A 12,641-nucleotide genomic window follows, 5' to 3' on the forward strand; every position below is an offset into this window, starting at 1 on the left:
ACTATGGTTATAACAAACTATGGTTATAACAAATTGAAATTTGAAAAATGAGTTTGTTATTAACGTAGTTTACTGTATACCCATGTCAACCATGTTTGAGACAGACCCCATCAGCAATACAACAGAACTATTTTGTCCCAGAATCCTCTCAAGGAGGTCCAATATTATCCACAAATGGTGTACCTAGCACTTCAGCCACCTCCTGGTCGTTCTCGTCGTAGTCAGTACGGTGCCTGACTTCGGGCTGCCCTGGCTGGGGGGGAACTATCTCGCTGACGTCAAACCGCCCCGTGCTGGACGCACTATCCACCGACCTGATGGAGGCACCTCCCTGGAAACAGTTCATACATCATGTACATGTCTTTACAACACAGCCCAACTTGAATAACATTGCCAGCAGTTTCCTGTAGTCCTTGCCAAACTGACCAATAGTTAAGGTATCATAAGGACTAGTAGAAATTTGCCATTTTAAGGGTTTTGCTATGTGTTATCATTATAAGGACTAGTGGGCAAAAAACGTTAGTTTCAACCGCTGAAAGTTTCTGTTTTCTATAACATCTTAAACAGTTCTTCACATACATACAAAATATTTGGAGGCTTCTAGACAGAACTCATCTCTCAGTGTAATTTCAAATCAATGCTGGTGTAATTACAGGGGCTAATATTTCTGAGATTATTAGACGGAACAGAATATTACTAGACTCAGGCTTCAGACCAGTGGCTCAAGTCACAGACTGTATTCAAGTGGTATTATGCCATAATCCATAATATTCTAGCAATATCACAGTGGGGGTATCATGTATGCGTTTCACATGTGTGTAAACGAGTAACAGCTGAGCACCAGCTAATACCAGTAACTGTGTTGTAGATCTCAAGTTTCAAATAAAACAATGAAGTTTTAACCTTCTTCACAACCAAACACCCCTCTCTATCACTGCTTCTATAAACACCAGGAATGAAATGAGCTCACAAAAATGTACGCAATGCAGTCACATGATCAATATGCAATTTCACACAAAAATCAGACATAATATTGTCAAATATGGTCTTTGTCCTACCTGGGTGAAGAAATCATCCAGAACTTCTTGTGCAGAATGATTGTGAGCATCCCCTTTTTCCGACTCAGGTCCCCCCTTTGGCGTGGCAAGCTCCTCTTCTTCTACTGAGTCGATGGGGGGGAGGGGCATGTTTGTGGGCGTCACATCCTGGGACTGGGCATCGCCCTTGGACGAGGGTGTGTGGGCGATGGAACTGCCTGGCGACATGACTGTCCGGTCCCCGGATGCTGAGCTACGTGGGGTGAAGATCTCATCGTTCATGGGAGTGACGTGAGTGAAGCTACTGGTACTAGATCCACTGCCGCGCATGTGATCTATCGTTCCACTGCCTCGAACATGATCCAGAGAGTTCTGCACTGACACAGTTTTATTGCTGGAAATAAATGAAATAGTGCCTGCATAAGAACAGCATTTATCATTTGCGTTGAAATTATCCAGACTATTTCAGCCTGGAAGTACTGACAAAACAAATTTGGCTCTTGAATTGAACGTGTTGAAGCAGTAATAATATTCACTCTCTTACACCATCTCATTCACCAACAAATCCTGAAGGTTAAATAGTCTGTACGTAAGTAGTAACGTGTCGATATTTGTGTAAGGTGTCCCCAACTCATGTCCAACAAGCAGGGCTTTCATAAACCTAATGGTTTCACTCTACTCATAGTTCAGACTAGGTGTTTTACAAAATCTGTTGTTGTATAATACTAAAACACCCAGCCAACTATAGTCCAGCTGTATCTGTAAATAGTGAGTGTCTATGAGTGAGTATAGTTTTACGCCGCTTTTTAGCGATATTCCAGCAATATCACAGTGGAGAACACCAGAAATAAGCTTCATACATTGTACCCATGTCGGGAATTGAACCCGGGTCTTCGGCATGAAGAGCGAACGCTTTAACCACTTGGCTACCCGACCACCCCAGTGAGTGTCTGTGAGTAAGTTGGGTTTAAAGAGACAGTATTCCAGTTATATCACAGCGTGTCAGCTTCATGTGGGAGGAAAGCCTGAAGTGATGCAGTCTCGGACATTTACTACTTTGGTGGACATGAGAACAGGTATAGTGCTGACAAACTAGAAACATAATCGCAGCAAACCAGGATTCGAAACAATGGTCATAAGTTTCTGGCGTGCCCAAGGGACACAACTCTGCACGCCTCAGATGACTGGGCAAATCGAACCAACAGTCTGGACTAGAAAACACGCAACTGAAACTGCTTCAGCATGAGCAACAATCCACCCTACTGGGACATGATCAGCAATCAGCCAAGTCACCAAGACTGACCACCCCGATCATATTAGACAATTCCTACACGCATGGGTTATGGGGGATGCAATTCTTCCCCCAAATAAAATAGGTTTTTATATTGAAGAACTGAAGTGGGTAATGCTACTGAGACTACTGATTACTTTGGACTAGGACTGGTAAACGCATCGGGTGTGAGCAGCACTGGGTTGGAGTTGTCGTGGAGGGCGGAGGAGTTGCTGCCGTGGCTCTCGGGGAGACTCTGCTCCACACTCATGCTGATGTCCGACAAGGCGTCACGCAAACCTGCAACAGGCACCACATCTTACAAACATACAATAAAGGAAACAGTTATCTATTGTCATGTCTCTTTCGATCTTATCTCCCAAACATTAATTGATGATAACGTGCATGACACAATAAGCATTAGATGTCAGCAATAAGAGAACTTCAAGCATTCATATTTAAGGGGACAGCATAGGGATATCCTGTTTGTTTGTATGTGTGTTGTTTAATGTCACACACAGAATAGTCTAGCTCTACAACGTTAGACTGTTAGAAGTCAAGTCTGGACCTGTGTTTGCTGCTGTAGTATTTGAAAACAGGGCCCTGCTAAATATCACCTTAAACATTCGGGATAGAAGGGCCTCTTGACTTTCACACGTATAGAACACCAAATATCCATGTTGTATATATTACAACTCTCCTACCTGTCTCATCGTGAGAGATGGAGCTGACCGATGGGGTGGAGGGGGGCGGCACCGAGGACTCCGGTTTGTAGCGGATCAGCAACTCCTGCAGAGCTCTACAGTGAGAGATAGATGCATCAGTCAGTGAGTGAAAGTTGCCTTAAGCCAGTCACCAATATCCTGAATACTACGGCTACATCACAATGGCCTGGAAGTGACTGGGTCTGCACTAGGCGACAAAGTTGATGTCACGAGGTCAGTAAATCAACAAGCTCCTGAATGAGTAAAAGAATAAAGTTTTGTTTGTTTAGGCCACAGTCTGCAATATTCTAGCTATGAGATGGTGGCCTGTAAATAATCAAGTCTGGACCAGATAATCAACTGATATTGAGAGCATCAATCCACGGAGTCAGAGTACAATGACATGCAAATTTCCAAGTCACTGACCCTGACAACACGATCCATTAAGTCACCTCTTACGATCAACACAAATTGCTGACGATCAATTCAAACCCAAAATTTGCATTGGAAAAAAAAAAGGAAAGGACCCTATGAGTATATCCAACTCACTTTGAATGAACTGCAAACAGTCTCAGCTGAACGCCCGTGGTGGTCTCCTCTGGCCTGTGTAGGCGGTTGATGTCATCTGTGGCGTCGCCGTCTAGGTCCCCTGGTTACACAATTAACAATCAACTCGATCAGCTTAACAACCAATCAAAAGGACAGCTGACCACACACTATACAATAATTACTCTTGATGAGGTCAATATGCAAAAACAAGGACTCAAGGAACCAACACTTGATGGTGGTCTGACTACCAAAGGGGTCAGGCCCAGGGGGCCTTTTTTTGCATATTTACCTCTTCAAGAGTAATCATTTGTTTTGATATACCGAAATTCACTTAACAGTTTATAAAGTCTTTACACCATCCTCTGCGAACCACGAAATGTTCGTACCAGACGCCATCTTGTTTTCTTCGAGGCGAGTCAATATTCATCACGTGACAGGTCAATACTGATCATGTGACGAGTGAATATTCGAGGTCAATGTAAGTCACATGATTTCAGGGTCTACATTGAAATGTATTGTTTTGTCAAGTGTCAAGATTTTTAATAGTGAGTGAGTGAGTGAGTTTGGTTTTACACCGCTTTTAGCAATATTCAAGCAATATCACGGCGGGGGACACCAGAAATTGGCTTCACACATTGTACCCACGTCGGGATTCGAAGTCGGGTCTTTGGCGTGACGAGCGAACACTTTAACCACTAGGCTACCGGCCTGCCCCGCAAGATTCTTAATAGAGGTATAACAAACACTAACGATATACAAAGGTCAGGCGAGTTACTTGGGGCTCACTGCATGGGTCCCAAACACAAGGAAATTGTTGTGAAAATCAACCCATGTTACCTGAACACTATCCCTACTTTGCCCCTAGGAGCCAATTGAGGTTGGGTGAGGGATTTAACCTTGCATACAAGATTATTGCACTTAAACAGCAACATGCATGCATGCGTGTGTGGCTGCTTGCACTAGTCCAGACTTATGCCCGATTTTATAGTGCAAGCCCATTTGAGATTCCATGCAGTTTAACATGAATACCTCACTCAGACACAGTATACTGACTCCGAGCTGATCAGTCCTTGTTAGAGCCACATAACGTCGAGCATAAGGCAGGGAAACACCAAGTTCGATCTTTTTTCCTTTTTTGGTATGACGCAGCCGGGGATTAAACCCTGAACATTCCGCTCTCCGGGCTGACACTCTACCACTAGACCCTGGAGGCAGTCAGCCCAACTTAGCGTGATAATTGAGGGCACGAATAACAGGTGGGCTAGCCATGTAGACTTACCTGTGGTTATTTCATCCAGATGGGAGTCATTGGGGGACTTCTTCAGCTTCTTGGTGCTGGCGTCCAGGATGGCGTAACTGAGGCAGGGCTGGGCAAGCAGGAACTCTGACACGGAGCTGACATGTGCCGTGGTCGATGTGCCCTCCTGGTGGACTTGTAACACATACAACATCTGCAACATACAACCCATATCTAAATACAGCTGACCGGTGAATGTCTACACCTCATCTATACACATTCAACATCTGTAACGTACAACCCATGTCAAAATACAGCAGACCGGTGAATGTCTATACCTCATCTATACACATTCAACATCTGCAACATACAACCCATGTCTAAATACAGCTGACCGGTGAATGTCTACACCTCATCTATACACATTCAACATCTGTAACGTACAACCCATGTCTAAATACAGCTGACCGGTGAATGTCTACACCTTATCAGCGTTTTACCTTGGTTTTAAAAACTGGGGGTCTGGGGGACCCCCAATAATTACTTTTAAGGGTCCTTGCAGGCTATATGAGGGTCCTGTAAAGTAATGATATGGTGTAGTGTACTGTACATCTTGATTATTACTGGAATGAATCAATGATCATGTGGACAGTGGTCATTATTGATTATGAAATAACACTCATCACTGCTCTTGATGCGCTGTAGGTACAATGTATATTATTGTGCATCCTTCGGGACACAGTATATCTTTTGTCTGTGTCTATTCTCTACATTTGTGCCTAAAGGACGCATATTTGTGTGTCACGTAAAACCCTGCCTTATCAATACACTTTTAGCATCTGTAACGTATGACCCTTATGCTTTTGTTTGTTGCTTAACTCTGCACTCAGCAATATTCAAGCCATGACAGCGGCCTTAAAATAATCAAGTCTGGACCAGATAATCCAGTGATTCATATTATGAGCAACAATCCACGCCATCAGGGTAAAATGACATGCAATTAACAAGGCCACTAAATCTGATCTCACAATCCATTTAGTCACCTCTTACAAACGTCTACTTGTTCTCTAACCAGGAGTGAGTGAGTGAGTGAGTACGGTTTTACGCCGGTTTTAGCAATATTCCAGCAATATCATGGCGGGGGACACCAGAAATGGGCTTCACACATTGTACCCATGTTGGGAATTGAACCCGGGTCTTTGGCGTGACAAGTGAACGCTTTAACCACTAGGCTACCCGACCGCCCCTCAATAACCAGGAACACCCACGGGGTCAGACTTGTCCTGGACAAAGCTCTAATGTTGTCAAGAGGTAGTAGTTAACCAGGTAAGTTCATATTTCACAGTGTAAGAACTCTCACCTTCCGCATCCTGTCTGACAGCACCAGGTATTTAGCACCAAGATCGAGGCCTGCTTTCAAGGACACCTCTGCCAGTGGACCACCATCCATGTTAGGTGGGTTCACAAATCTGTCCGTGAACAATGTCCAGTGTTAGGGTGACTGTATCAGTTAACGGGTGTTGCAAACAATTAAGACTTCAGAATCACTTTCAGTTTATGCACAAAATAAAAAATAAATTTTATTATCTCCTTTGGCATTGGGAATCAACTTAAATCCCGATATCTAAACTAGTAACATGTATAGCTTTCTTCCAACTTACTCGTCTCCAAATATATAAAATATTGTGATAAAATCAACATGAAGCACATATATCAGTCAAATTGTGTCCATTGGGAATCATATAAAACAATTATGAACCAAACATGTTCTTAGTTGTCCTCACTTTTCACTCATCTAGAAAGACAAAAACTGTGACAAACTTCAATGTAAAGAAACTTCATCATATGATGAAACAAGACCGATTTTAAGAAATACTGATGAAATGTAGTAATCAATTTAACAGCTTAATCAGAACAGCACTAACGTCCATATGTTGCAATAACCAAATGTCCACATCCTCCCCAAAACTTAATGAATACATGCTTGTCTCCTATGATGCAGCAAATTCTTGTAACAAGTCCTATTGATGAAGTAATGATGTTACCATGGTTACCAACCTGATTGTCTGTAGACAGTTCCAGGACTCGCAGCTCCAGATCTTCAGCTCCTGGTTCTGATTGGCGCCAGTCACTGCATACTTCCAAAACTGGGCACTGCAAACATCAAACATGCAGGTGTCAAATTTGAAAATATCTAAACATTCCAAATCCAACATTCTCTAATCACATTTGTAAAAGAAGCAAGGAAACTTTTACCTTATCTCAGTAAACGTTCCAGTGACGTTTGGAATAGGATCAATGAAAGTTACTACGTCCAACAAGACATTCTACATGACATTAACACTTTTAAACCAATTGTAACACAGTATTTGCAACTCACTCAGCACTGAGGTTTTTGTGATCGTCCAGGAAGAAGAGACAGGACATGGGCTTGCCTTCATGGGGCTTCCACTGGTGCAGACACCTGTCATAGAGCAGCGGCCTGGTTACATTCAGCGACGTACAACACCCAGGCAAATGTCAACTTTGTTCTTAGTTAGCAATATTCAAACTATAACGACCCGCGGAGACCCGGGTTAGAATAGGTCTTCAGTAACCCATGCTTGTGGTAAAAGGGGACTAATGGGATCGGGTGGTCAGGCTCGCTGACTTGGTTGATGCATGTCATTGTATCACTGGATTGTCTGGTCAAGACTCGATTATTTAGGGACCGTTGTCATATAGCTGGAATATTGCTGAGTGCGGTGATAAGCAACACACAAACAATCAAACTATAACACACAGCCTGTTGATAATCAAGTTTGTAAAAGACAAACCAGTTATTAATATTCCGGGATATTAGAATATTGATGTGTGCGGTGTTAAACTCAAAAAGACAAAAAACAAGCTGTATGGCATCTGGCATTGAGGGGATAAAACAAAGACTGGTCGGTGTACTGAATCTGACTGAGATGTTTATGGTATCTTAGTAGGGTTGCACTATTAAACCAAGTAAAGTCTGGACTAGCAACAACACACAAACATGAGTGAGTGAGTGAGTTGTGTTTAACGCCGCTTTTAACAGTATTCCAGTTATATCACGGCGTGACAGCTTAATGTGGGAGGAAGGCCCGAAGTGATGCAGGTCTCAGACATTTACCACTTTGGTGAAACCCACGAGCACGGGTATGGTGCTGACAAACCTAGAAACATAATCGGGTCGAATCGGGATTCGAACCCACAATCATAGGTTTCTGGCGTGCCAAAGGGACGCAACTCTGCACAGGGAATCGCGGTGCCTTAGACGACTGGACCACCCGTGCCCCCCACACAAACATGCATTTGGGGGTTGTTCCTATGTGCCCTGACAGTTCGAGCTAGTAGACTTTCTAGATAATTTTACAATATCACAGCTGCCTGTAAATAATCAAGTCTGGACCAGATAATCCAATTATCCATATTGTGAGAAACGATTCTCGCCTTCGCGGGGATGATAACACAGTATTGCCGAACCTAACCACCCAATCCATTGAGGCATCTTACGACCAGCACAGGTTGCTTGAGTACCTATTCTTACCCAGAATCCCCACAGGGCAATGCAGGGTAACAACAAGTACTAGCTATCAACATCTTGGGTATGACGCAGCCATAACCTTCTGCTCTCAAGGTGGATTCTCCATCCACTAGACCATATGAATTCGTGCTTAGTTCTAGCACTGCGGGGGGCATGGGTGGCCCAGTCGTATAAGGCAGAGTTGCGTCCCTTGGGCACGCCAGAAACCTATGATTGTTGTTTTTGAATCCCGGTTCGCCCTGATTATGTTTCTAGGTTTGTCAGCACCATTACCGTGCTCGTGGCAAAACATCTGAGACCTGCATCACTTTGGGCTTTCCTCCTACATTAAGCTGACACGCCGCAATATGACTGGAATACTGTTAAAAGCAACATTAAAACCCAACTCACTCACTCTAGCACTGTGCAGTCTCATATGATTAGTATACCAAATAAACAGCCATCTTGGCTACAGTTGGATATGCCGCTACCCGGCATGATAACAGCCACGTCACATATGTAAACACAATGAAACCTGTTTATCTATACAGTCTGGAACCAAATGTCTGGATTAATGAATAATGGGTACCAGGGTTGCAGTTTTTTACTGCGTATAATATGATGTTGATTGATAGCGCTCAGTCACCCTTGCAAGTCGTTTACAAACAAATGAACAACAAAGGCTGCACCTCTTCATTTCATAACCTTTGATATGCTGTCTGGCAAGTACTGTCTTGAGTGAATGAGTGAGTGAGTTGGGTTTAACGCCGCTTTTAACAGTATTCCAGTTATATCACGGCGTGTCAGCTTAATGTGGGAGGAAAGTACTGTCTCGAAAATATCTGGTTGGCAAAACATAAAATGAATGGTTTGCACTTTTTCAAATAGGACATTTTGCCGGCACAACCGGAGATGTCTGGCGCACAGACCAGTTTCCGGAACCCTGATGGGTACGCAGCGATGTCTCTCAGATGCTCCAAACAATAATATTCTTACAGGCAAAATTTCTCAACTACAAGGAACTGCCCTAAGTGGGTTGCGCTGTAGCCTCCGATGAACATCAGGCTTCAAAATTCTTTTAATAAGCAGATTCATATTGGTTTTTTTCTATTGTCATTGAAATGTATTCTTTGGATGGCATAAGAGTGAGTGAGTGAGTTGGGTTTAACGCCGCTTTTAACAGTATTCCAGTTATATCACGGCGTGTCAGCTTAATGTGGGAGGAAAGCCCGAAGTGATGCAGGTCTCAGACGTTTACCACTTCGGTGAAACCCACGAGCACGGGTATGGTGCTGACAAACCTAGAAACATAATTGGGGCGAACCGGGATTCGAACCCACAATTATAGGTTTCTGGCGTGCCCAAGGGACGCAACTCTGCAGAGCGAATCGCGGCGCCTTAGACGACTGGGCCACCCGTGCCCCCGGATGGCATAAGAGTACTTCTTCATTGTTTGTACTGTTCTGTACTGTTTGTATTGATTTGGTCGGCACATTTTAATTCTAAAGGGCACACCTTAACATCATTATCGGAGCCCTGTGGCAAATACTACACTTCTATCACTGGTATTCCCTAAGTAAGCCAGCGGCTGTGACCTCTGACCTGGGAGACGTGCCCTCCTGCATGTAGACCTGGAAGAATTTCACCTCCCCATCAAGACTCGCTGTTGCCATCGCTGTGCCATCGGGGGAAAATGCAGCATCGACAATTGGCTGAAGAAAGACCACAATACAATTAGCAAGGATGATAATGGTTAACAATGAAAGTTAGCCGGAGGTCTGGGGAAAGATTAGCAGAAAATTCTCAAAAGTGAAATAGGTATCCTAGATAATCCAGTGTATCACATTCTATTACGATAAATACCCAGGACCCTAAAAATAGCCATCCAATCCTACTACTGTTCTTCCGAAAGTGGACAATTTATTTAAGATATTTATCATTATAGAACTGAAATACAAAATGCTGGATAGTAGTCTTCTTAAATTGATTTCCTAAAGGCCGAAACCAAACAATTGATAATTGGATCTCAGAGAAATCATTTGAAAATTAACCATGTTAATGCTTGCATATAACATGATATAACCACTCAACATAAGTGTCAGAAACTGTGCTTTCAGATACATGGATAACAATGCAATCTTTGCACTGCGACTGCTGATTAAGAATGGGGCTTATGATCATCTCAGCACTAATGCATTCAGTAATGGGAACAAAGGTGATTTTTAAAGACAAAAAACAATTACCGTATTTGACGTAATTAGTGCCAAGGGCGCTCTCAAAATTAGAAATAAGGGGCTCTTATTAGAATATTATTTTGGTTAAAAAAAAAACAGAGTTGAAAGATCGTAAATTTCGTGGTTTATGCTGGCAGCCTGAAATGTTTATATATGACAGACATATTTTTCCAGAATTTAATTGCCCATTATTAAGGGTGCATATAACACATGAGTGTGAATTTTAGTAAAATCTAAATATTTTTTACATTTGTATACTTATCCTGCATTACTCCTTAATGCATTCACTGCTTACTTACGACAACTAGAAGGACAGCGCTGCGAAGGTCCTGGGTGAAGAAATAAAGTTGTTGTTCTCAAGTCCCAATCAGTGGCCTTCCGTCGCTGTCCTGTGACCTTGATGACACCTAAGGTCATCTTCACATCACTGCCTGTCGCCCAAGCTCTTAGAAAAACATACTTTTGAGGTTTCTGAAGCCAAAGTGGGGAGGCAAGTCTAACGACGGGTGGGCCTTAAGCGTAGTAATGCAGGATAAGTATACAAATGTAAAAAATATTTAGATTTTACTAAATTTTTTACTTATCCTGCATTACTCCTTAATGCATCTGTATCGGACGGTTTGGAGGTGGGTCAACCTTCAGAATACAGAAACCTCAATAATTCACACCCTGCAATACGACCCCATTTGGTCGATAAACCGTGAAGCGGAAAAGTTCAGACAAAAACGCCATTACGGTAGGGTTGTTCAAAAATCAAAAACATTGAACATAGGAATTAAAGAGAAATTCCCTATACACGCTTAGTAATAAAGAAAATAATAGCTATTCAGCTAATTCTTTACTTACTGCGTCATAGAGCCGTCGCTGACAAACAAGATTGTCTAATATTCTTCCACTGGTGGCGACTGAGTGACTGCACATGGAAGTTGACTGGCTCTGTATAGGGCGAGTTCATTATTTGCGTCAGTGGTTGGCAATCTGCAGGATAACAACCAGAGGGCCAAACTTCGAACGTCTTTGACATCCTCGAGAGTCACAACGCGAAGGTTATGACTAACGAAAATATGTGTCGAATCTCCAGAAATATCCTTCCGTGATTGTTCCAAAACCACAATTGCCGTGTTGAGCCCTGGTAAGGCTGACACCTTGAGATCTTGAGGGTAATTCGCTCTCGGCGAGTTCCGTTTGATGATCTCGTAGGCCTGAAGGATTACTGCGCGTAACCATATAGATATGGTGTTTGCGATTATGCGACTAACTTCTGTCGTGGACGAACCACGCCTTGTCTTGGAGCGTCGAATGAAAACTCGAACTGCTCGCACCGAGCCCAGGAGAACTTCACCATGTACGATTCCCACAATAGTCGATATCGGTGGGATGGTGAAGAACGGTCGGGTTGGCCTGGTAGTAGATTTTAGCAATAAAATCCCAGCATAACCCTAGATGTCCTGTTCCGTGCGTCCCATGCTCAAAACGGATCCGGGTTGAGTCGACCACATGTAGTTCGCTCACCCGTACCGCCATTGCTAATGCCAAGAGAAAACCATTGTTTCCTTGGTGAGGTCCAAGCTCCTCACAGCGATAGCCCGTTCGCGGAGCTCTCTATACTATACCGAGAGTGTAACGAAGGTGTCACGCGCTGGGAAGGAGCTTGAAAATGAGGATGCAATGAGGGTCTCGAAGGGGGCCCTCGCAAACCTCGAAGTACCACGTTCAAGTCCCAATCAGGTGGCTGGAACTTGGCCTTCTGATCCTCAAACCTGAATGAGCATAATATGGCCTGTAGTTCCGTGACCTTAATCACACTGTGATTTTCCGGAAACGGCCAACACTAAGATAATTGCAGCCAATTACGTAGTAATGGTGCTACCTTCCAAGTGTTTTTGGGTACGCAATGTAGGAGGTATTCCTCTAGGAATTGTGACGCAATCGTAGGGTCTTGATTCTTTTCTTCCCTGTAAAAAGTCTCAAGTGATCCCCACTTGTCATCGTCGTCTCTGGGAGAGTAACGATGAACTAAAGCTATAGCTTTGCTGCCCGTGTCGAAATAACCCTTCGCACTTAAACGCCTTTTAAAG

The 12,641-nt window shown here is 43.3% G+C and overlaps 1 protein-coding gene across 2 annotated transcripts in view; it reads right to left on the reverse strand.

Moving 5' to 3' along the window:
• The window catches only part of LOC124147665 (enhancer of mRNA-decapping protein 4-like), a 44,196-nt gene that overhangs the window by 18,031 nt on the left and 13,524 nt on the right, over nt 1-12,641 (reverse strand). For both annotated transcript variants that reach the window (XM_048397406.1, XM_048397407.1), the window contains exons 9-18: nt 9,932-10,041; nt 7,178-7,261; nt 6,856-6,951; nt 6,158-6,266; nt 4,840-5,011; nt 3,561-3,660; nt 3,012-3,106; nt 2,466-2,607; nt 1,059-1,431; nt 184-331 (exon numbers count right to left, since the gene is read on the reverse strand). In XM_048397406.1, the coding sequence (XP_048253363.1) occupies nt 184-331; nt 1,059-1,431; nt 2,466-2,607; nt 3,012-3,106; nt 3,561-3,660; nt 4,840-5,011; nt 6,158-6,266; nt 6,856-6,951; nt 7,178-7,261; nt 9,932-10,041 (1,429 nt within the window). The remainder of the gene's footprint in view (nt 1-183; nt 332-1,058; nt 1,432-2,465; nt 2,608-3,011; nt 3,107-3,560; nt 3,661-4,839; nt 5,012-6,157; nt 6,267-6,855; nt 6,952-7,177; nt 7,262-9,931; nt 10,042-12,641) is intronic.

Source organism: Haliotis rufescens, unplaced genomic scaffold (genome assembly GCF_023055435.1).
Source record: "Haliotis rufescens isolate VD_foot unplaced genomic scaffold, xgHalRufe1.0.p SCAF_17, whole genome shotgun sequence".
Taxonomy (NCBI): Eukaryota; Metazoa; Mollusca; class Gastropoda; order Lepetellida; family Haliotidae; genus Haliotis; species Haliotis rufescens.